The 24,696-nt window shown below is 36.7% G+C and overlaps 3 protein-coding genes across 3 annotated transcripts; all 3 read right to left on the reverse strand.

The window, feature by feature from the left end:
• Positions 1-4,525: 4,525 nt before the first annotated feature.
• LOC108699101 (olfactory receptor 1020) lies at positions 4,526-5,488 on the reverse strand. Its single transcript, XM_018230960.1, has one exon. It carries the CDS (start codon positions 5,486-5,488, stop codon positions 4,526-4,528), a length of 963 nt encoding a protein of 320 aa, XP_018086449.1.
• A 190-nt stretch (positions 5,489-5,678) lies between these two features.
• LOC108699102 (olfactory receptor 1020) lies at positions 5,679-13,633 on the reverse strand. Its single transcript, XM_018230961.1, has 2 exons — positions 12,720-13,633; positions 5,679-5,718 (listed from the first exon to the last, which is right to left on the reverse strand). Exons 1-2 carry the CDS (start codon positions 13,631-13,633, stop codon positions 5,679-5,681), a joined length of 954 nt encoding a protein of 317 aa, XP_018086450.1.
• A 4,949-nt stretch (positions 13,634-18,582) lies between these two features.
• On the reverse strand, positions 18,583-19,527 carry LOC108699581 (olfactory receptor 1020). The gene has a single exon (XM_018231663.1). It carries the CDS (start codon positions 19,525-19,527, stop codon positions 18,583-18,585), a length of 945 nt encoding a protein of 314 aa, XP_018087152.1.
• Between the last annotated feature and the right edge of the window lie 5,169 nt (positions 19,528-24,696).

Genomic DNA, 24,696 nt, shown 5'->3' on the forward strand with positions numbered 1-24,696 from the left:
AATATAATCCTGCGTTAGAAGCAGAGAGCACTATATAGGGTGTAAGGCAGGGTATGTGTTAAGGGAAGGATTCCATTGTGGCCTGCACAAGGCTTCGCTCCCTACCAAGAGGTTTATGCCTACATGCCTTCCCCCACTCTCCCATCAAGTAGTAATGTTGGCTTAAGTATCATTCTGTAAAAGCTGTAGATACTGTTCTAACATCTTTAGATCCTATTAAATAATGTTTTACTCATGTAAAAGACAGTTAAGAAAGTTGGTGTAATTTTGATTGTGTCATTTATTCTCTGTATAAGATAATAGAAGTGCAGAGGAACTAAGAGACTAGAAAGGGGCTGGTTAAATTAATCATAGTGATGAAAAAACTCTTGTACAGGTATGTAATTCCTTGTACAGGTATGCAATTCCTGATCCGGAAATCTGCTACCTGGAAAGCTCTGCATTATGGAAAGGCCATCTCACAAAGCAAATAAATATATTTTTTTTAATTATTTTCTATTATTTACCTTTGGTATCATAGCAAATTTGGGAAAACTAAAGTTGATAAAAGCTCACCTGCTTCATCTTACATACAGTATCTGTAGTGGTCTAGGAGTAATAGAAAGCCGATGAAATATATAATATATGTAATTAACTTTTACATACTTAGAAGCTGTACAATGGCAACACACACACATGATGAACCTCCTTTGTATATCTAAGCAAAGCAGAATCTGTTATCCTTAAATACAATCTGGTTTTTGTCTCTGTTTTCCCTGAGGCTGTTGACCCTCAAGTGTATATGGTGTGCTATCAAGCATAATTTATATTCACTTCTTATTTATAAAAATAATTGAATAAAAAAATTCAGTGCAATGTATATGACAAACACTATGCTACCACTGCCCATTTTAGAAGTGGCCACAAATAATTAAATAAAAATCTGATTAGTTTGCACAAACACTTTCTCTGAACCACAAACTCCATACTATTTATTTTTAATTCAAGTTGTTACAAAATTCAATTTGAAAAAATTGTGATTGAGTTTTTTCATGTTTATGATTCCTTTTTCTTTCATTGTTCCATTCATTTTGATAAATTATACTGTTTAGAAATCTATAAAAAGGGAAGACACTGCGGGGCAGATTTATCAAGGGTCGAATTTGAGGTGATGGGAGTTTTTTAAACTCCTATTAACTCGAAATTCTAATAAAAAAAGACTACCTGAAAATTATTAAAAAATCTAATTTTTTAACTTTGAGTGAATAGGCTGTATTTGATCATTTGAATCCAATTCGGATCGTATTCGATCAAATTTGATTCAAAGTATTAAAAATAAAAAACTTTTCAAAGTCCACCAAAAGACTCCAAATAGGTTCTAGGCTAAAACAGTAATTTGGCAGGCTTTAGATAGCGAATAGTTGAAGTTGAATTTTTAAAAAGACAGTACATGATAAATTTCAATATTCAAATTTTTTAATTATTTTTAAATTCGAATCAAATTTGGGCTATTCCTTAGACTAATACACTCTCTTCTCTTAGTCCGTTTGCTCCAGCAGGGAGCATAGGGCCTCAACGACACTCCTCCAACGAACTCGGTTCGCAGTGGTCTTCTTCAGCTGAGCCCATGTCCATCCAGCTGCCTTCATTTCAGCCTCCATGCACCTCCTCCATGTCTGTCTTGGCCGGCCAACTTTTCTTTTCCCTTGTGGGTTCCACTCAAGGGCTTGCCTTGTGATGTTGTCAGAACTTTTTCTGAGGGTGTGGCCTATCCAGCCCCACTTTCTTCTTCTGATTTCTCGGTCGATGGAGATCTGTTTTGATCTTTTCCATAGGCTGATGTTGGAAGTTTTCTCTGGCCATCTGATGTGTAGGATGTGTTGTAGGCAGCGGTTGATGAAGGTTTGGAGCTTACTTGTGGTTGTCATAGTCAGTCTCCAGGTTTCCGAACCATAAAGCAAGACTGCTTTCACATTGGTGTTAAAAATACGAATTTTGGTTTGTTGTGAAAGGGCAGTGGAGTTCCAGATGGGACATAAGGTGTTAAATGCATGTCTGGCTTTGTTGATACGGCTCCTGATGTCCTCATCTGCTCCTCCATCCTTGCTTACTACGCTGCCCAGGTAGACAAACTTGTCCACGTCCTTAATGTCAACTCCTTGCAGCTGGATTTGATCTTGCTGCTGGTTGTTAATCCTCATGGTTTCTGTTTTGTTAGTGTTGATCTTGAGGCCAGTTTTTGCTGCTTCCTCTGATAGACGTGTGAGTTTCTGCTGTGCATCTTGTTGTCTGTGCAACAGGAGGCTGACATCATCTGCAAAGTCTAGGTCCTCCAAGATTTTAGTGAAGGACCAGTGGATTCCTGTGTTGGCATTTTGTTGTAAAGTTGTTTGATAATGGAGATGAATTTTGGTGGTATCCCATAATGTGCCATAAGTTTCCAGACGACCTCTCTATCTACGCTATCAAAGGCCTTCTCAAAGTCTACAAAGATTGTGTAAAGTGGAGACTGCCATTCCAGTGATTGTTCTATGATGATGCGCAATGTTGCAATGTGGTCCGTGCAAGATTTGTCCTGCCTGAAGCCTGCTTGCTCATCTCGCAGTCGTTTGTCTAGAGCCTCCCTCAGTCTCAGCAGCATGATTCGTGTGAGTACCTTGCTAGGTACAGATAGGAACATGATGCCTCGCCAGTTGTTGCAGTTGGAGAGGTCGCCTTTCTTGGGAAGTTTCACCAGATGCCCTTCCCTCCACTCTTTTGGCGCGCTTTCCTGCTCCCAGACTTTCTGAAGCAGTGGGTATAGCATGTTCGTGGTTGTTATGACGTCCGCTTTTAGGGCTTCAGGTGGGATATTATCTGGACCTGCTGCTTTCCCAGCCTTGATTTCTTTTGCTGCTGTGATGATCTCGGCTCTACTGGGTGGGTTGGTGTAGATGTCCAAAAGGCTGTCTGCTGGTGGGATGAGTGGAGGCTGCTCTAGAGGTGGCCTATTGAGGACTTCTGCAAAGTGCTCTACCCATCTCGTTTGTTCTTGGCCTTCGTTGGTAATGGTGCGGCCTTCTTTGTCCTTTGTTGCACATGATGGCTGTGTGTTCTTGCCTGCGAGAGTTCTGGTGATCTCATACAATCGCTTCATGTCCTGTTTCCCCGCTGCCGTTTCTGCCTCCTCTGTAAGGTCGTGGATGAATTTCCTCTTATCCGCTCTACAGCTCTTTTTCACCATCCGATTTGTCTCCCAATACTGTGCTTGGAGATCCATCTTCTCCTGATGATTTTGACGATTATTCATCTTCTGTTTGAGTTCTTTTCTTTCAGTCGTAAGATCCCATGTACCCGGTGACAACCATTCCTTGTGCTTTCTGTTCTTTTTCCCCAGGACTTCTTGGCAGGTATCCCTCCAGACTTTCTTCAGCTCCAGCCAGTGGTCTCCCACAGTCTAATACACTAAGGGGGTTATTTACTAAACTCCGAATGCAAAAATCATGAAAAAATCTTGATTTTTTTTTTATAAAATTGTACTTTTAAAATATCAAGCTTTTTGGAATTTATTAAATTCAGAGGATGGAAAAGTATGAAGCTGAAAATCCGGCATCTCAGACCTGTCAAGGTTGCATATAAGTCAATGGGAGATGTCCCAATAATTTTTTGATGTGCGCTGAGTTTCGTGCAATACCCCAACGTTTTCTGAGCTTTCAGGCAAAAATCTGAGTTTTTGGGTGAAATATCCAAAAAATCATGAAAATCTAATTAAAAATACGTAAAAATACTGAAAATCTGATTTATTCCCGCAAAGCAAATTCGAGTTTGTAGCAGAAAATATTAAGATAAATTTGGACTTTGATAAATAACCCCATAAAAGTAGTTGAAAATTTGAATTTAAAAATTAAATTTTTCAATTCGACTCTTGATAAATCTGCCCCTGCATGTCTCTTTGGACTCAGTTGCTGGAGTAAGTTGTGTTCTGAAGGGCCTGGCACAGCGGTAGCTACCAGTAGGTGAAGTAAGTGCTAGAATGATTTGTAATACAGAGAGGAAAGGCAAGCTCAGCGTAGTTAGTAGAGCAGCCAGCGGCCCCAAAAGGAGGAAAACTGACTTATAGAGATAGAATTTAATGTATGCACTGGATTAACTCTTATAATGTAACAATTGCTTTCTATCTGTCGGATTAAATGCCAGCTCCATGTCTAATCACCCTCACCTCCAGAAACTGTATGAACAAAGGATCCATATGTAAGTATAACAAATATTTAGGTGCCCTTCCATACCACAAACACATCTTCGATTTATAGCTGCTTAATGGTACTTGATGAAAAATGTGTTCTTCCTCCTGCCTAAGCTCTATATCTATCTTGAGAAAGGAATAATTATTGCAAAATGTCCTAATGAGGAGATAAACATTAGACACCTACTTGTATTGTGATGGAATAAATACATATATTTTTTTCACAGAAGGGAGTGCTGGTCCAGTCATTTTCTATTCAAATTGATTATTTTCTCATTTTTCATTTTTGAAGGAGAGCAGACTAAAATTTTATATGTATAGTTTTTATGATCCCAAAGACATTCTTTTAATAAATCCACGAAAAAGTTCATTCATATTTTTTCTAATTGCATTTTTAACATGCTCATTCCTTATACTATAGATAATAGGATTCAGCATTGGCGTCACAGTTGTGTAAATAATGGACACTATCTTGTCCACTTCTGGAGAATAGGCTGAGTGAGGCCGCATATACATCAATAGGACAGTGCCATAGTATATAGAAACAACTGTTAGATGAGAAGCACACGTGGAGAAAGCTTTATGCCTTCCAGCAGTGGAATGAATCTTAAGTATAGGCGAAATGATATAAACATATGAAACAAGAGTCAAAATTAATGAACAGACACCTATTATAGCAGCTGAGATGTACATGACTACCTCATTGAGATGCGTGTCTTGACAAGACAGTCTAAATAAAGGAGGCATCTCACAGAAGAAATGGTTGATAAGGTTGGATTTACAAAAAGGCAACTTAAATGTGAGAGAAACATGAATGGCGGAGTTTATAAAGCACATTGCCCATGACCCAGCAACCATTCTTATGCAAAATCTCTTATTCATTATTGTGTTATAATGTAACGGTTTATAGATGGCAGCATATCTGTCATAGGCCATAACTGCTAGAATGATACACTCAGTTGATCCTAAAGCTAAACTGAAGAACATCTGTGTTGCACAATCCAACAGTGAAATACTTTTATCCCGAGATAAAGTGTTTGCCATAATTTTGGGGACTATGGTGGAGGAGAAGAAGATATCAATACTGGAGAGATTGCTCAGGAAAAGGTACATTGGGGTATGTAGTTGTGTATTCATTTTCACCACAAGGATAAGTAAAAGGTTTGCAGACAATGTGATGATATAGATTATCAGGAAAATTAAAACACATAAAGTCTGCAGGTATGGGATATTGGTGAGACCAAGAAGGATGAACCTGTTCATTAAGGTTTGATTTAAGTTCTCCATTCCACTCACTGCTGATCAGAAAGCACAAAAATAGTTCAGGATATGTTTAATATATTCACACAGAGGTGAATCCTCATTGCTGTCTGATCAGTTGGGCCGTGGGCTGTAAGGAGCAGATTACATCTCATAGCATAGTTGATTTCTTAACTAACCAATATTCACAGTACAGTATTATAAATCTCTGCTTCTGTCAGCCCTCAGCCTTCTTCACAAAAGCTGCTGTGGTTTTCCTGGACAATAATGAATACAACTATGACGATCTTTATTCATCCAGGTCGTGGTATATCTAATATAAGTAATTCTAAAAAAATTGAACTTTCAGAGTAATCATTGAAGATGTCTCACTACTCATCCGAGCAGCTTCTTCAGTTCAAATGATGACTGGTGTGGGAAGTCCTCAGCATAGATGTCATAGAGTTACAATGTGCCATTGTGATTGGATTAGTGGAGGAGTTTATATGCAGAGGACTTCCCACACCAGTCAGTTGAACTGAAGAAGCTGCTCGGATGAGTAGTGAAACGTCTTCAATGATTACTCCGCAAATTGCAGGAACAACTTGCGCCTTTACTTCTAATCTGTTCAGTCTCTCTTTTGTCTTGTATAGTTTCAATTAGCTGAAAGAGAGCAGAATAGCTACTATAAAAGTGAACACATTCACAGCCTGGAAACTAAACACTATAACAAATACATAACAATTCGCTTTTACCCCTGATACAAGTGCAAGAACACAAAGGGATGGAAAAGTTCACAACTCAATTTGAAAGCACTGTCTGGTATATATGAATTATTAATGTTCCATTCCATAGAAAAGACTGATGGTGCACGTAATTATATTATATTCAGCGTAGACAAATTCAAACAATAACCATATGTATTCACTAGACCTAAGTTACGTGAGCTCAGGAACAATCTAGCAAACTAAAAACAATTAAAAAGCTAATACAATTTATGGAAAAAATCCTTTATCTGGAAAACCCCAAATCCCAAACATTCTGGATAATAGATCCTATACCTGTACTGTACCATATATATTATAGGCAAATGCTATTATTTAGATAAAGAAATCAGATGGTTAAAGTCACTTCTATTATGTATAAATTAGTAAAATCACTCACCTCACTTCTTCTTCTTTTTTTTTTTTGTCTGCTGTTTGGTAGAATGAATGATAGCTGAATTCTTTAGTTCTGATGTTTTTTGAATTCATATTTTATTGTATGTTTGTGAATATGTGTGCATGTTTATATTTTACATTTCATTGTAAAGATACATTTTAGGGGGACCCTACCAATGTAGCTTCATAGTAAATTTGGAAAAACTGTGAAAAAAAGTTGATAAAAGCTCACCTGAATCATTTTTTACATATTTGTATTGATCCAGAAGCAAGGAATAAAAAGCCCATGGAAAATATCATAGATACAATTAAATTGTTTTTTTTCCTTTCTTAGTACCTGTGTAATGTCAAATACATTTTACTTGAGGTTTATTGATTCACATCTGATTTTCTATGATTTTTAAACTCAACATATTTAAAGTAACTTACTAACGTCTGTATCTGTTTAAAGCAGAATGCGTTATCCTTAAATACAAGCTTTTTTGTCTCTGTTGGCCATTAGACTGTTTGACTCCCAAGACAGTTGCTTCTTTACATGTATATGGTATACTATCAAACAACAGTTATATTCTTTTTAGAAAAATGAATTGCAGAGAATTAAATACAAATCAGATTAGTTTTGCACAAACACTTTAACATGAACCAGACACTCTATACTATAAACTGTTGTTTGCTATTTATTTTAATTGAAGTTTTTCAAAATTCAATCTAAAAAAAGAATGTGACTCAATCATGTTTTTTCACTGAAAAATCCCAGTCCAAATGAAAATCTCATAGTGCTATCTACTGTTTTGGAATGTCTCTGCTGTTTTGAAATCTCAAAATAATTTTACAGTTTGAGGCCACTTGGAGCAACATCCAAGACAGAGGTATGGAGAGCTAAAAACAAGAAAAAGCAGTAAAACCCCACACTACCTTACTAAAATTAATTGAGATCTAATTATATAAGTGCTTAGTGCTATTATAAACATATGCTTAGTTCTCAATCAATTTAGCACCAACATACAATTAATGGTATTTCAATCGATTGTGTTAATACCAATAATTATGATTAAAGTGCTTAAGTGCTATAAATTAGGTGCTGTGACCTTCAACAAAATGTATCTACACACTATTGATGAATAATCTAAAAGTTCATGGTTCTTATATGAATTAAATAAGGTGCTGGTGCTGTAGTCATAATTTAAAAGTGAGTTCATGGTTTCAAACAATTAAAAATAAAGCGTCAATTCATGAATAAAAGTTAGAAAATAGTATAGAGGTGGAGTTACTAAAGTACTAAATACTATTTTCTAATTTCTAACTTTTATTCATGAATTGCTGACGCTTTATTTTTAATCGTTTTATACCATGAACTCACTTTTAAATTATGACTACAGCACTAGCACCTTATTTAATTCATATAAGAACCATGAACTTTTAGATTATTCATCAATTGGGAGTAGATACATTTTATTGAAAGTCACAGCACCTAATTTATAGCACTTAAGCACTTTAATCACGATTAGTTGTATAAACACAATCGATTGAAATACCATTAATTGTATGTTGGTGCTAAATTGATTGAGAACTAAGCATATGTTTATAATAGCACTAAGCACTTATATAATTAGATCTCAATTAATTTTAGTAAGGTAGTGTGGGGTTTTACTCCTTTTTCTTGTTTTTAGTATCCCTATTCTGGTTTATATACCTCTACACAGCCTGAAATTGGGTAATACAAGTGAGTGAACATTAATTACAAGTGAACTATATTTTTGTTTGTGATCAGAGGTATGGAGAGCAACATGTTGCTCACGACCTACTGGTTGGGGGATTACTGATCTAGGGGATAAACACGTGTTTGGGCATTTGTGAAATGATTGATGTTTGTACTATCACATCAGTGTCAGCCATGAGACTGAACTATTCAGTCAAGAGTTATCAATTTGTTTTAAGAAGCACTGGCACCCTAGTTATATAAAAGATCAAGTTCTACACTGGGGGCCCACCTAAAAGGAAACAATCACATATAACCTGTGCTCTACTGGGAGTTGAAGGAGTAGTAAATTTGTGATTTTGAGAGAAGGAGGCAGGCTTGCAGAAGGCAGCTAGAGAGAAAATGAGCTGGAATAAGTGATGTGAGTCACATAATGATAACAGTATGGTTGTAACAGAAATGTGCTAAATCAGTTCTATTCTTCATTGTATACAATAAAAGAGTCAGAGTTCCCAGACTCGCTTCATAGCTGCACTGTAGGCTCCGCTCGGTCTAGCTTAAATAAAAATTAATGTGAACAAAGTGCCAGGGCCAGATGGCATACACCCCGAGTACTAAGGGAGCTTATTTCAAATTTAGATCGTTCTCTATTTCTGATTTTCTCAGATTACCTTTCATCTGGTATGGTACCTATGGATTGGAGGAAAGCTGATGTCATTCTAATATTTAAAAAAGTATTACAATCTCAGCCTGGCATTTATAAGCCAGTAAATTTTACATATGTGGTGGGCAAATTATATGAAGGCTTGTTAAGGCAGGGGTCCCCAACCTTTTTTACCTGTGAACCACATTCAAAATTAAAAGAGTTGGAGAGCAACACAGACATGCCCCTATGTGGACTGGCAGAATACAGGAGGCTCTATATAGCAGTACACCTGGTTTTTATACAACCAAAACTTGACTCCAAGCAAGGAATTCCAAACTAGGCACCTGCTTTGATTCCACTGGGAGCAACATCCAAGGGGTTGGAGAGCAACGTGTTGCTCGCGAGCTACTGGTTGGGGATCACTGTGTTAAGGGATCACATTCAAAATTGTGTCATAGTGAATGGCGTTATGATCAGCATGGCTTTATGAAGGATAGGTCATGTCAGACAAATTTAACTGCTTTTTATGATGAGGTATGTAAGATGCTGGACAGCAGGCGGAGCAGTAGATGTGATCTATTTGGATTTTGCCAAATACTACTTGGAATAAGGTTCTTAGTGGGGTCCCTCGGGGCTTGGTATCGGGTCCACTTTTATTTAACTTGTTTATTAATTACTTAGGGGAGGGTATTGAAAGTAATGTATCAGTGTTTGCAGATGAGACAAAACTTTGCAGCCCAATTAATTCCATCCAGGATGTGACACTTGCAACAGGATCTTAACAAACTGACAATCTTGGCAGCTAAGTGGCAAATGAGATTCAATGTTGATAAATGTTAAGTCATGCACCTGGGATGTAAAAATATCCAAGCCACTTATTCCCCTAATGGGACTGCACAAGGCAAATCCACAATGGAAAAGGACCTTGGAGTCCTTGTAGATACTAAACTTGGCTGTAGCAATCAATGCCATTCAGCGAAATCAAGGGAAAATAAGGTCTTGAGCTGTATTAAAATGGGCATAGATTGGCAGGATGTGGGGGTTATTCTTCCACTGTGCAGGGCACTGGTAAGGCCCCATCTAGAATGTACCATACAGTTTTGGTCTCCAGCGCTTAAACAGGATATTATTGAGTAAGAGAAGGTGCAGAGAAGGTCAACTAAGCTGGTAAAAGGTATGGAAAATCTTAGCTATGAGGAAAGACTGGCCAAGTTGGGGGTTGTTCATGCTGGAGAAGAGACAATTAAAGGAGAAGGAAAGCTCCAAGACAGTTTATTGCCAACAGATTAGCCACAATAGTGCAAGCTAGAATGCTATATTTATTCTGCAGAATGATTTACCATACCTGAGTAAACAGCTCTAGACACTGTCTCTGTTTGTTTAGAAGCTGCCATATAAGCGGGGTGTGACATCACTTCCAGTCTGAGTCTCTCCCTGCTCACTTACAGCTCTGAGCTCAGATTAAATCAGGGATGGGAGGAGGGAGGGGGAGAGGAGCAAACTGAGCATGCTCAAGCCCTGCCCTGGAGGTTTATGCTGAAAACAGGAAGTCTGATACAGAAGTCCATGTGTATGCATTAAAAGGAAAGAAATGCTGTTTCTTTTGACAGAGGACTCAGAGCAGCATTACTTTGAGGGTTTACTGGTGTATTTATATAGACCTTTCTGTTAAAGCTTACTTAATTTTAGCCTTTCCTTCTCCTTTAAGAGGTAATATGATAACTATATAAAAATATATATGGGGATTATACAATAATTTCTTTCATGATTTATTTATCAGTAGGTCCTTCCAGCTGACACAAAGCCACCCATTCCGATTAGAAGAAAGGAGGTTCCATTTAAATATTCAGAGAGCTGTGAGAGCTGTGAAGATATGGAATCCCCTCCCTGAATCATTTGTACAGATAAGTTAGATAGCTTTAAGAAGGGGTTGGATGGCTTTTTAGCAAGTGAGAGAATACAGGGTTATGGAAGATAGCTCATAGTACAAGTTGATCCAGGGACTAGTCCAATTGCCATCTTGGAGCCAGGAAGGAATTTTCCCCCTCTGAGGCAAATTGGAGAGGCTTCAATTTGTTTTTTTTGCCTTCCTCTGGATCAACTAGCAGTTAAGCAGGTTATAAATATAGACTTCAAAGTTGAACTTGACGGACGTGTGTCTTTTTTCAACCTAACTTACTATATTACTATGGTACATAGCAATCTCAACATCAACGTCACTTTGTGAGGCAAAGTGAATAGAAGAAGTGAAGTGGAAGTTGCACCTAAAATACTTTCCTGTTTCAGTAGTGGAATTATTAGAAAATGTCAGTGAGACAGTGACAGTGAGACACTTCAGGTCAATGTTGGAAAGGCCCTAGAGGGGGGTAAGCCATAGTCAGAACCTGATCAGGGTCATCAGCAGCTGCAGACATAGAGAGTCCCCAAGTAAGCAGTAGTGAGAGACTTCCTACTGAGGGATAAGTGCTTGTTCATGAACCCATGTAATAACAGAACTCACTCAGGAAGGGGTGACTAGGTTTGAGGAGCCTGATGCCAAGTCAATATGCATTCAAGATAAAAGTGAATGTAGCACCCAAACTAAGTTCCTGTTTGGATTACAGTGAAGAAAATGACACTTAAAGTTACTGTGTAATTATCCTACCGCACACCTGTAGTTCACCAATCCTGCAAGCTGATGGTGCGTTTCTTCCGTTGACCCGACCGGGTCCCTTAGCAACCAATGTGTAAAAGAAACGGATCCGCACACACACCGATTAGTGCAGTCGGGGATTATCCCCTTTTATTCAGCCACCAAACATCATGTTTGGTGGCTGAATAAAAGGGGATAATCCCCGACTGCACTAATCGGTGTGTGTGTGTGGATCCGTTTCTTTTAAGAGATCAAGTTCTATGTGTGTGAATTCAGTGTAGTTCACCTTTTCTCTACAGTACAGTGAGGGCCCATCCAAAAGGAAAGAGTTACATGTAGCCCAAGCTCTACCAGGAGCTGCAGGTAGTAGTAACCCAATCCCTTGCCCAGCCAAATTCAAGGTAATCCCTCTGGGATAATTCATAATGTAAGGTACCCCATATTTTAAATTGTATTACATATACAACAGTATCTGTATATGGATAATCTTGAGATAACAAAAGTACATGACATTTTAAATTAATTAATTTTGATCTTACATGCATGACCTATCTGACAACCATTTTTGATCATTCAATGTATTTTAAAGATAGCACTATCTGCAAGGAGTGTTATATGCTACCTCAGTCTACATGGGCTTCCTCTCACATTCCAAAGACATAGATGCAAGTCACCTGATAAAACTGACCCTAGTGTGTCTGTGCCTGTAAGGTCTCCTGGGCTTAAAATCATAGGTTATATGATCATTTGCAAACCCATAAGCAACATGCAAATGCAACAATGAGCATATTTTTACACTTTGCACACTATGATTTGGTGTGCGAAAACAATAATTTCAGAACATAGAGACCTAAAGCTCACTTCACTGATACAGCACTGACTGCATTAGAATTTACCCATTATGAAGAATATGATTGGACAAGCACTTCCTTCTGTTGTGGTCAGTGATTAAGCCTTTCTTAGGACCTTTATCATCCTTGAGAAAGTTCTAATAAGGGCCGAAACGTCGGCCCTCAGTAGGATTAAATTAATTTTCCTATTCTTTAATTAGATTTTATTGTTTTCTAATTTTTGAAGAAGTGCAGAATAAATATGTATATAGTCTCGATGATGCCAAAGAATTTATTTTAATAAGTCCACACATTTTTTCTTTTATGGTGTTTTTGACATGCTTATTTCTTATGCTATAGATGATAGGATTTAGCATTGGTGTCACAGTTGTGTAAATAATGGACACCGTCTTGTCTACTTCTGGAGAATAGGCCGAGTGAGGCCGCATGTACATTAATAGGATGGTGCCATAGTATATAGAGACCACTATTAGATGGGATGCACAAGTGGAGAAAGCTTTATGCCTTCCAGCAGTGGAATGAATCTTAAGTATAGTGGAAATAATATAAACATAGGAAACAAGAGTTAAAATAAATGAACAGACACCTATTATAGAAGCTGCGATGTACATGACTACCTCATTGAGATACGTATCTTGACAAGACAGCAAAAAGAAAGGAGGCATCTCACAGAAGAAATGGTTGATGTCATGGGATCTGCAAAAAGGCAATTGAAATGTAAGATAAACATGAATGGCAGAGTTTATAAAGCAAATTATCCAGGATCCAGCAGCGATACTTGTACAAAATCTCTTATTCATTATTGTGGTATAGTGTAATGGTTTATAGATGGCAGCATATCTGTCATAGGCCATAACAGCTAGAATGATGCACTCAGTTGCTCCTAAACCTAAACAGAAGAACATCTGTGTTGCACAATCCAACAGTGAAATACTTTTATCCTGAGATACAGTGATTGCCATGATTTTTGGAACTATGGTGGAAGAAAAGGAAATATCAATAATGGAGAGGTTGCTCAGGAAAAAGTACATTGGGATATGTAGTTGAGAATTGACTTTCACCACAAGGATAAGTAATAGGTTTGCAAACAATGTAATGACAAAAATTATTAGGAACATCAAAACATATAAAGCCTGCAGGTATGGTATATTGCTGAGACCAAGAAGGATGAACCTGTTCATGGAGGTCTGATTGGAGTATTCCATTCCAGTCATTGCTGATCAAAAAGTACATCTGAAAAATTGTTCAAAATATATTTAAAGAAAGAGCTGCTTGGGGTAAAATAAGAAGGATGTTGTAGAAGCAGAATTTGTTGCAAGACTAAGGAGAACATCAAAGCAATGGAAATTTTATTTAAAAGCAAATCTCATGGCTACACACTTTTAATAAACTATGACTCAATATGCCTTTAACGATTTAGCATTTGAAATGAAACATTTTTCAGGTCGTCTTTTCTTCCTTAGTTCCCTTGATTGGCCTACAGCAAAAACACTTCCAATTTGGTCAGCCAAGATAGATTAAAAACCAACGTAGAAGATGCAGAAGAATTAAATAGCAGGGTAAACTACAGTAAAGGGGTCCGGTGAGGGTACAGGCAGCAGATGACCTTCTGAAGTGGGAACCGACAGGGGTGGAATATACAGTAGATGACAAAGTGGTGGGCCATGCCCATAAATAAAGACTACTCAGCTCACCAAGAGGCAGGCACAACCCTTTAATAAGTTAGTCTTTGATAGCTACACTGATAAATTAAATGTAATGTACAGTAAATGGTAATGACTAATTTCTGACCATGTTACCCATTCCCCTTTATCTAAGAGTGAGACTATATAATGGTGGAAATTTGATGTACACTCAACAAATATCAGTGAAATATAATATTAATGAAGAATTATAAGTACAATTAATAACTAAGAGATCAGTTCATTAATCTAATAGTAGCAAGTGGAAATGGCTGGTTTACTGACCATTTTAATTTGTTTTTAAATATTATATTTCAGGTTTGGTATCCATATTTTTAGACACATTATTTTTCGTTCATACTTTTTGAATTCTGATCTTTTAATAAATTCCACGACATTCATAGTTTTAGAGTTTGTGAGTTTAGTTGTGGTTTCAAAAATCTCTAAGACCATTAAAATCGACGTATGATAAATAGGCCTCTAACTGATTATCAAGGTGATGGAAAACTTCTCAAGTTGGACAGCTACTAGACTGTATATATTATATGTTAATTTATTGTTCAGAAGAAAAAAATCAAATTAATATAACTGGTTTATGCATTAATGAGTAAACGCACCCTCTTTATTTATCAATTGTCTGCTAGATTGTAGAGTAAATGATGGCTAAATTCCTCAGTTGTTTTTGATACTTAAATTTTAATTTTTAATTCGTGTGCATGTGTATATTTTTTTGGGGGGGCTTATAAGCATATTTCCAATGTAGTCACCTTTGGTATAATAGTAGAATTAGACAAAACTGAAGTTCAGAAAACCTTACCTGATTCATATTTACATATCTGTATTGGCACAGAAGCAAAACAAGGAGTAGAAAGCCCATGGAATATATAGTAGATGCAATTAAACTTTTTTAGAACCTGTAAAATGGAAAACACCTTTTGCTTGAGGTTTATTGATGCACAGCTTTCTGCTTTTTCAACTCAGGATTTCTAAAGTGCAGATCCTTATCTCTATATCTGAGAGAAACCAAATGCATGAACCTTAAATAAATCCGGTATGTGTCTCTGTTGACCCTGAGGTTGCTGACTCTCAAGACATTTGATTTCTCAAGTGTACATCGTTTGCTAACAAACATCTTCTTATTAAAAAAAAAAAAAAAGGAACTGCATGAAAATAGAAATTACAAAACTTACATTTAGTTGAAAAGGTAACATTTTTAATGTTAGGAACCTTGGCAATTATTTCCTGAAAGTAAAGGGGGCTATTAAACTAGGATTCATAAACCCATTTCACCTAAGATTTTTCTAAATGTACCTAATTTAATGTTTCAACATAAGTTTGTATTAAACTTCATCTACCACTTTTTTGTCCATTGTTGGAATTTGTATAGAGAGGTACCATATTCTATGTTTATCTCCTTGTGTAATTTGTAATGCACTTGTCATGTATGGCTCCCTAAATTCAGAACAAGTGCTAGGCTCCCTGATCATGGCTAAATCTTCTGCCTGTAGCAGCCACCTTTGGCCTCAGGAGGAGCCCTCAGCTACTCAGATGCCACCAGGTCTTAACTTGAGAGGAGCAAGCAAGTGTTCTGAAAGAATAAAGGGAAACGTTAGTTTCCAAGGTTTTGGACGGAAGGCAACACTAGGTTCTCACGGATTAAATGATAAAGCGTAGTCAGGCAAGAATAGTCAGGCAGGCCGGGGTCGGTAAATGTGGAATTCAAGGATAATCATGCAGACTGGGGTCGGTACAGGCAGAGTTCAAGGATAGGCAGGAAACGGTCAATATCAGCAGAGTTCAGAATAGTGAGGCAGGCAAAAGGTCAGAATTGGCAGAGTTCAGATTAGTCAGACAGGCAGGGATCAAAACCATGATTAACACAGACAAATCGCACCCAGGAAACTAATCAAATTAGACATAACAACGGGCAATGGTTTCCAGCACAAAGCCTCTTTTAAATATTCAAAGTTCTCGCCAAAACGCAATGACGTCATGACATTTGCGACGCATAAAACCCGCGCCATAGGAGAAACTGGCAATGGAGAGAGAGGATCACCAATGGCCCACTAGACCACCAGGGTGAGTCCTCATAGTAATAAAATTCAAATTGTAGTGGATTCACTAAAATTTGAAACCACAACTAAACTTACTTTTTTACTATAAAACCACTAATATCATGAAATTTATTTAAAATTCGAAACTGAAAAGCACTGAACGGGAAAAGTTGCAGAAAAATTGAGAAAAATGCAACTTTTTCATACTGACGCAGCCAGCATCAAAAATATCTGAAAATGTCTAAAAACCACAAATCAGTTGGAGTATTTTTGTATTTGGAATTGTTGCAGCTTTGTTGCATAATAAATCCTGAAAAAAGTCACCCTTTTTTTTCTATAACATTTTTGGCATCAAAAATCCAAATCTGAAAAAGTCACTGCTTAATAAATCGGCCCCTAAGTCTGTACAGTTTGTATTGTAATACATAGCAACCTTTAGCAAATGAAAGTAAGCATCTAGATTGCTATGTGTTACTAGGCCCTGTCCAATCTTTGCAACTTTAAAAAAGTACGAGATCTACAGTTATTTTTTTTTGGAATTCTGTGCATTTTTTTCCTTAAGTGCAGGTCTGGGGTCTGTGTACACTATAAATGTATTTCTGTTCTCTGAACTGAACAGAGGCATGAATATTTTTTTTTAAAAAAAAAAAAAGAAGAAAGTTACATTTCTTATTGCATAAGTAAAGACTAAAAATGAACTGACCTGTAATTCATTAAGCAAATGTCCTTTTTTGCACATTTATTAAAGTGGCCCCCGTTAACCCTCTGACGTCCTATATGTAAAACAACAAAACTTGATCACCCAGACACAGCACAACTATCACACTCTTCACATAGATAGATGTTTATTTAATTGCTAAGTACACCAATGTGTAACCCCTGCAGATAACACAGAATAACAAAACCATAAGAAAGAATTTGCCCATTATGCCCAGATTAATTTGCTTCCGTATGAGTGTTGTGATATAAAATAATCGGAGAACATCTTATGTTTGATTTTAATTTTAAAAAGGTAGAAAGGATTTTAGGAAAAATCAACAGGACAACAGATCTTTTGGGTAGTGGAAATATACAGTTATGGGATCTATTATTCAGAAACACTTTATCAGGAAAGCTGCAAATTACCAAAAAGGTTGTCTCCCACTTTTATCCAAATAACCAAATTTTAAAAAATTATTTATTTTTCTCTGTAATTATAAAATAGTACCTTGTAATTGATCCAGACAAGATATAATTAGCCTATTTAAAGGGGTATTTATTAAAGTCCAAATTCTAAAAAGTTTAAAAATTCAATTTTTAACTACAAAATCCAAAAAAAATAGCATTTTTCAAGATTTATTATACCCTGAGGATAGAAAAAGTCAGAACCCAAAAATCCGCCATCTCAGACCTGCTGAGGTTGTATATATGTCAATGGGAGAAGTACCTATTCTACTTGGAAGTTTCTGTGATCTGCACTGGAATTGGCCCAAAAATCTGACTACGTATATCTGGCTTTTCCGGCAAAAATCTCAAAAATTCTGACTTTTTGGGAAAAAGCCTGAAATAATTAAGAGATTTGGGAAGAACATCAGAAAAAAACACAATTCGGGTTTTTGCGCAAGTTTTTCCCTGATCCATTTAAATCATACTTTTTTAAATAATATATAATGTCAAACAGTGGATTCTAGTTTGGTCTGACTTTTTTATTTTGAAAAATCAGATATATTCAGATTTTGATAAATAACCCTATCTAGTGGATTTAAGGCATAAAGATCTAAATTATGGAAAGATCTGTTATCCAGAAAATCCCAGGTCCTGAGCATTCTGTAAAATGTGCCCCATACCTGTCCCATGCTGCAACAGTACTTCTTTCTATTGTGTCCAACGTTTCAATCCCCATTATGACCTTTCTAAAAGGAATGATCATTAAGAACTCTGGGCACATACATGCAATATGATGGATTAAATAAATCCAACTTTTTACAGAAGGGAGTGTTTGTACAATAATTTTTAATTTTGCAATTACATTTCCAGACAAGACAATTATATTTCTAGACAAGAATAGGCAGCACTCAAGAGTCCAAGCAGCAAAAAATGTATTCAATCCACTACACAAAGTGCAACACACAATGACTGCTATAGCATGAGGTACCCACCAACTTTTTGGGCACGCAGTAAATGGTACAGTTATTTTTCGATTCTGCAATGACATTTCCATCACAGTTTTTTAGCTTTATGGAGTGTGGACTCCATAAAAATGAATGACTGTAAAGTCCACATTTGGGTCTTATGATGAAATAGCAAGTTTTATTAAAGTGAAGTTTTTGAAGGATCCCCAGCCTTTATCAAAGTGCAGAAGAGAAACATTCAACATACCAACCATGTATGTAAGGAAATACATATAAATTAAAAAAAAAATTATGATACCAAAGAAATTCATTTAACAAGCCAAGGCATTATTTCGTTAATTTTTTTTCTAATTGTGTTTTTGACGTGTTTGTTCCTTATACTATAGACAATAGGATTCAGCATCGGTGTCACAGCTGTGTAAATAAGGGACAAGTTTTTGTCCACTTCTGGAGAATAGGCAGAGTGAGGTCGCATGTACATGAGAAGAAGAGTGCCATAGTATAGAGATACCACTGCAAGATGGGATGAACAAGTGGAGAAAGCTTTATACCTTCCGGCAGTGGAACGAATCTTAAGTATAGCGGAAATGATATGAACATATGAAACGAGAGTCAAAATGAATGAGCACACACCTATTATAGCAGCTGAGATGTACATGACTACCTCATTGAGATACGTATCTCGACAAGACAGTCTAAATAAAGGAGGCATCTCACAGAAGAAATGGTTGATCTGGTGGGATCTGCAAAAAGGCAATTGAAATGTGAGATAAACATGAATGGCAGCATTTATAATGCTAATAATCCATGACCCAGCAGCCATACTTATGCAAAATCTCTTATTCATTATTGTGGTATAATGTAACGGTTTACTGATAGCAGCGTATCTGTCATAGGCCATCACTGCCAGAATAAAACACTCAGTTGCTCCTAAAGATAAACTGAAGAACATCTGTGTTGCACAATCCAACAGTGAAATACTTTTATCCTGAGATACAGTGATTGCCATGATTTTAGGGACTATGGTGGAAGAGAAGAAGAAATCAACAATAGAGAGGTTGCTCAGGAAAAAGTACATTGGAGTTTGTAGTTGTGAATTGATTTGTACCACAAGCATAAGTAAAAGATTTGCAGTCAATGTAATGACATACATTATGAGGAACATCAAAACATATAAAGCCTGCAAGTATGGGATATTGGTCAGGCCAAGAAGGATGAATCTGTTCATGGAAGTTTGATTTACGCTTTCCATACCGCTCATTGCTGGTCAGAAATGACTAAAAAATTGTTCAGAATATATCTAAAGAAAGAGCTGCTTGGAGTGAAATGAGGAGGAGGTTGTAGAAGCAGAATTTGTGTCTGGAAGGAAAGACTGAGAACATCATAGCAAAAGGTTACCGGAACAAACTTTTAAAAATGTGTTTAGAGTGACTGAATAAATCTTTATAGGGATCCTGTCATCGGAAAACATGTTTTTTTTCAAAACACATCAGTTAATAGTGCTACTCCAGCAGAATTCTGCACTGAAATCCATTTCTCAAAAGAGCAAACAGATTTTTTTATATTCAATTTTGAAATCTGACATGGGGCTAGACATATTGTCAATTTCCCAGCTGCCCCTGGTCATGTGACTTGTGCCTGCACTTTAGGAGAGAAATGCTTTCTGGCAGGCTGCTGTTTTTCCTTCTCAATGTAACTGAATGTGTCTCAGTGAGACATGGGTTTTTACTATTGAGTGTTGTTCTTAGATCTACCAGGGAGCTGTTATCTTGTGTTAGGGAGCTGTTATCTGGTTACCTTCCCATTGTTCTTTTGTTTGGCTGCTGGGGGGGGAAAGGGAGGGGGTGATATCACTCCAACTTGCAGTACAGCAGTAAAGAGCGATTGAAGTTTATCAGAGCACAAGTCACATGACTCGGGGCAGCTGGGAAATTGACAATATGTCTAGCCCCATGTCAGATTTCAAAACTGAATATAAAAAAAATCTGTTTGCTCTTTTGAGAAATGGATTTCAGTGCAGAATTCTGCTGGAGCAGCACTATTAACTGATTCATTTTGAAAAAATTTTTTCCCCATAACAGTATCCCTTTAACTATTTTACATTTCAAAGTTACATTTTTTAGGTTCCCTCTCGCACAAACTCTGTACCTTCTTTTAAAGAGGCCCCACACGGGTCAGTTATCATTGCTATCTGCTTTATTGGCCCATGGATAGGAATTTCCAGCAAACTAAATCCCTAAACCAAACTATATGTATAGTATGTGGATTCTGATTGGCCACCATAAACACATTGGGCCAGATTCAATTCAGTGAGAAAACATTATCTCACAGTTTATCACATGTAAACTCATGGATGATATTTAATTCTAAGGAAAAATTTTACTTTTCTCATGATTCAGTTCCAGTTTTCCCCCATAGACTTTCCTATAGGGTTTTTCATATGAAATATTGGAAATTCTAAATGATACACTTCAGTTACATTTGAGCTGCATTATAACCTTGATAGTTTCTAATATCTGCCATGCCTTTTGAAACAATGTAGACAAAGGGTGTGTTGGCTTTTGTGCAATGGTATGGGAAGTCTTGTCCTAGTGCAACACACTTCTGGCAGAAAATTCAGAAGAATTAAATGTCAGAAAAATATAAAAGGGTCCCTTGAAAGTACAGGCAATGGATGACCTTCTTAAGCATGAGGTGACAGAGGTGGAGTATAAATGAAAAATATTGGGATAGGACTACACCCACGATACAGACAAAACCAGTTTATGATGTACAGTAAATTCAAATTACCAAATTTAAATTACTATAAATCTATTGTATAATTTAAATTAGTACCTAATTCAAATTACCATATAGGTCATCATCTGTTGATGCTGAGCTGTATACCATATATACAGCAGATTTCGGAAATGCAATATGGCTGGCTGGAGGCTTCCTTAATGCATTTCTCTTTTAATTGCTGTAGTCAACATGTCTTGAACAGGAGTCCCTTTGCATGTTGCATATTGCATAATGGCATGTGAAGGGAGTGAATCGGTATGTCATGTCCCTGTCCCTTGCAGGAACAACTTTCAGTATCATTTGTAATTTGAAGTCCTTTGTTAATTGAACCCCTATTAAATCAGGCCTTTTCTCTCTTTTCTGGTATTGCTCATAACTGCTGAAGGAAAGCAGAAAAGTTAAAAAAATTTTATTATGTGCAACAATTTTTTTTTCGTGCTTTTTTTTCTCACTCCAAATGCATCAAAGTCAATCAGCAATTTTTCATGGAGTGATTTTTTGTCTCTGGGACTTTTTTGTTTAAATGCATTAAAGTCAATGGGTATTTTTTCTTGCCATGTCTTTTTTGTCTTGGCGACTTTTTTGTTGATGTCAAATTTTTTCGGGGCAAAAAAATTTGCAGATGGCAAAAAGCGGAATTTCCCTGAGAGCCCATGCCTGGTGAAAAAATGTGCTCATCACTAGAAATAACTATATGCATACAACACAATGAATGTGAACCCAATCTTGTATACTAAAATGACAATTAAGTAATTTTCATGTCTGTTAGCAAGTAATAGAAAAACATTTACCTGTAATAAAATTGAATAGATTCAGGTAAATGAATGTATTGCTATACATACTATTCTTTACTGATAAAAATACATTTAGAGGCCCATTTATTAAAGGTTGGATTTTATTGGAATTAGAGCATTTGAAACCACATTAAACGTATTTTCTCTAAAAAGTGCGTACAGATCCAAATTTAAAAAGTGCCTACAGAAAAAAATTCTGAATGATGTGCTAAAAAATATGAATACATCTGAAACCTCACAAATTTTAGTTTTTCAGACAATTAATAGTGAAAAAAATCAGAAAACCTCTAAAAGTCTAAAGGGCTGAAAAAAAGGTCCAACAGGATTGGCGCAGCTCCCCATGACTTCTATAGGACCTCACCTGGTTTTATTGGCAAATATTTGTATTAGAGTTTTTCAGGGTTTTTACACTTTAATAAACCTTGGATTTTAAGAGTTTTAGAGATATTAAAAAATTCCGAATTTCTAGAGGACAAAAACACGACTCGTAAAATCTGAATGTTAGTAAATCTGCCCCTTATTTCTTAATTCTGTAACTAAACTTCAGAAATGGGCTCGTTAAATTAACCAAGGTGATGGAAAACTCTACTCTACTATTGTTCTGTATACATTATAGGCAATGCTATTATCCTGATCAAGAAATTATACTGTCAAAATAACTTCATGTTTTGCATCCAATATTTTATGGTATTTTTGTGAATGTGAGTGTGCATGTGCCTATTTTAAATTTACTTGTACAGATAATTTTTTAGGCTCACCTGGTTCATCTTTAAATATCTGAATTGATCCAGACGAAGAAGATTAAATAGAAATCCCACTGAATATATATAAATATAGTAGATAAAATTAAGACAACTTTTTATGAAATTATTAACATGTTTTGCTTGAAGTGTTTTGATTCCTAGCTAGTTTTCTATGATTTTTCAACTCTGAATTTTAAAGTAATGATCCTCATCGCTATATATGAGCAAAGAAGAATGCATGATCCTTAAATACAATCTGGTAGGTGTCTCAGTTGGCCATGAGACTGTTGGTTCCCAGGACAATTGATTTTTTTTAAGTGTATATGGAATTATAGTAACTTCATATTTAGAAAAAATAATTGTACAGGAAGAAAAATTTCAAAAAGATACCGGTAGGTATGTTTTGAAGTTGCCTGAAGTTTATAGATTTCTATTTTAAACCCACCATCACATGTTGCTTGCACTTTGCACATTGTTCCTCCTGTGTATGTCAGGGTGTTTTGGTGCATGTTCAGTGCCTTTAAATAGATTCTGAGGCCTTAGTTCTACACCTGCTGGTAAAGTCTCTGAACCTGCTATTCGTGACTGATCTCTCAGTTTCTGACCCTTGTCTATAAATTTTCCCTTGTCTGTTTCCTGATCCTTGGCCTATGTGCTGACTACAAATCTTGCTGCCTGTCTCAACCCGAGTCAATCCTCTGACCTGGTTTCTACATTTGACCCTGAAATCTCTGCTGTGGAAGTCTTATTCTGTTTTACAAATTCCTGTCACTCCTCCACTGAGCTAAGGCTTCTCAGGCACTATTCCTTGAGTTGAAAGTGAAGGAGAGGCTAAACCTCAACTCTTAAGTTCTCAAGTTCTAATTTTAGTCAATCTGTCTTTAACGTATATATTATTTTAAAGGAGAACAAAACTCTTAGTAATATCATTGCCCTCTCCAGATCCTTCCCTCCCCACTCCAGAACCACACTCAACCCTTTATAATGTTCTATATTTTATATGAATGTGACCTAAAACATCATCTGATGTCCGAAAAGTAAATGAAGAAAACCTAGTTAAACAAATGAAACAACAATGATTATATTTGTTCATGTAGTTATTGTATTTTTATGATCCAATAGTATACAGTATCTTCATGTGACAAAAGTAAGTGAATCATTATGATTGTCATATAATTTAAAGATGAAATCAGAGTCTGGTGTTTTCAGTCAATGGAATGAATCAGGTGTGAGAGACCCTGTTTTATTTAAAGAACAGTGAGCCAGCAAAGCCTGATCACACATACAACACATTTGTAGATATGTATCATGGCATGAGCAAAGGAGGAGTTTTAGGACCTTAGGAAAAGTTGTTGATGCCCATAAAGCTTGAAAATGTTACAAGACTGTCTCTAAAGTGCTTGGACTCCCCCAATCGACAATCAGACAGATTGTGTACAAATGGAGGCAATTCAATATCGTTACCCTACCCAGAAGTGGTCTACCATCAAAGATAACTCCAACTGCAAGACATCTAATAGTCCTAAAAGTTACAAAGGAAGCCAGGGCAACTTCTACGCAAGTGAAGGTCTGTCTCATATTGGTGAATGTCCAACATCAGGAGAACACTGAACAGCAACAATGTTTATGACAGGGTAGCAAGGAGAAAGCCACTGCTCGTCCCCCAAAAATATTCCTCCCCACTCAAAACTTGCCCCCTTGACCCTATGCCTTCTTCTCTGCTCAAACACTGTGTTGCAGAGCTTACGCCAACACTTACTCACATCTTCAATTCTTCTCCAGCTTCTGGAACCTTCCGTTCTCTTTTTCAAACATACCTGTGTAAAGCCTATTCTTAAAAAGGCCATGCTTGACCCATCCTGTCTATCAAATTACCGTCCTGTCTCACTTCTACCACCTGCCTCTAAACTGTTAGAATGTATTGTGTTCTCCCGTATTACTAACTTTCTACACACCCATGATATGTTGGACCCTCTGCAATCTAGTTTCCGGCCTGGTTACTCTACTGAGACTGCTTTGTACAGAGATACAAATGATCTTCAGGTTGCCAAAGGTCACGTCTCCATCCTTATCCTCCTTGACCTATCATCTGCATTTGATATG

The sequence above is a fragment of the Xenopus laevis genome, chromosome 8L (assembly GCF_017654675.1).
Source record: "Xenopus laevis strain J_2021 chromosome 8L, Xenopus_laevis_v10.1, whole genome shotgun sequence".
Classification (NCBI taxonomy): Eukaryota; Metazoa; Chordata; class Amphibia; order Anura; family Pipidae; genus Xenopus; species Xenopus laevis.

Coding starts and splice junctions, on each gene's coding strand:
- LOC108699101 (XM_018230960.1), bottom strand. CDS start 5,488: ATGGAGAACTTAAATCAAACCTTAATGAACAGGTTCATCCTTCTTGGT.
- LOC108699102 (XM_018230961.1), bottom strand. CDS start 13,633: ATGGAATACTCCAATCAGACCTCCATGAACAGGTTCATCCTTCTTGGT. Junction 5,719..12,719: donor AACACCATAAAAGAAAAAAT/GTGTGGACTTAT, acceptor ATTATTGTCCAG/GAAAACCACAGCAGCTTTTG.
- LOC108699581 (XM_018231663.1), bottom strand. CDS start 19,527: ATGGAAAGCGTAAATCAAACTTCCATGAACAGATTCATCCTTCTTGGC.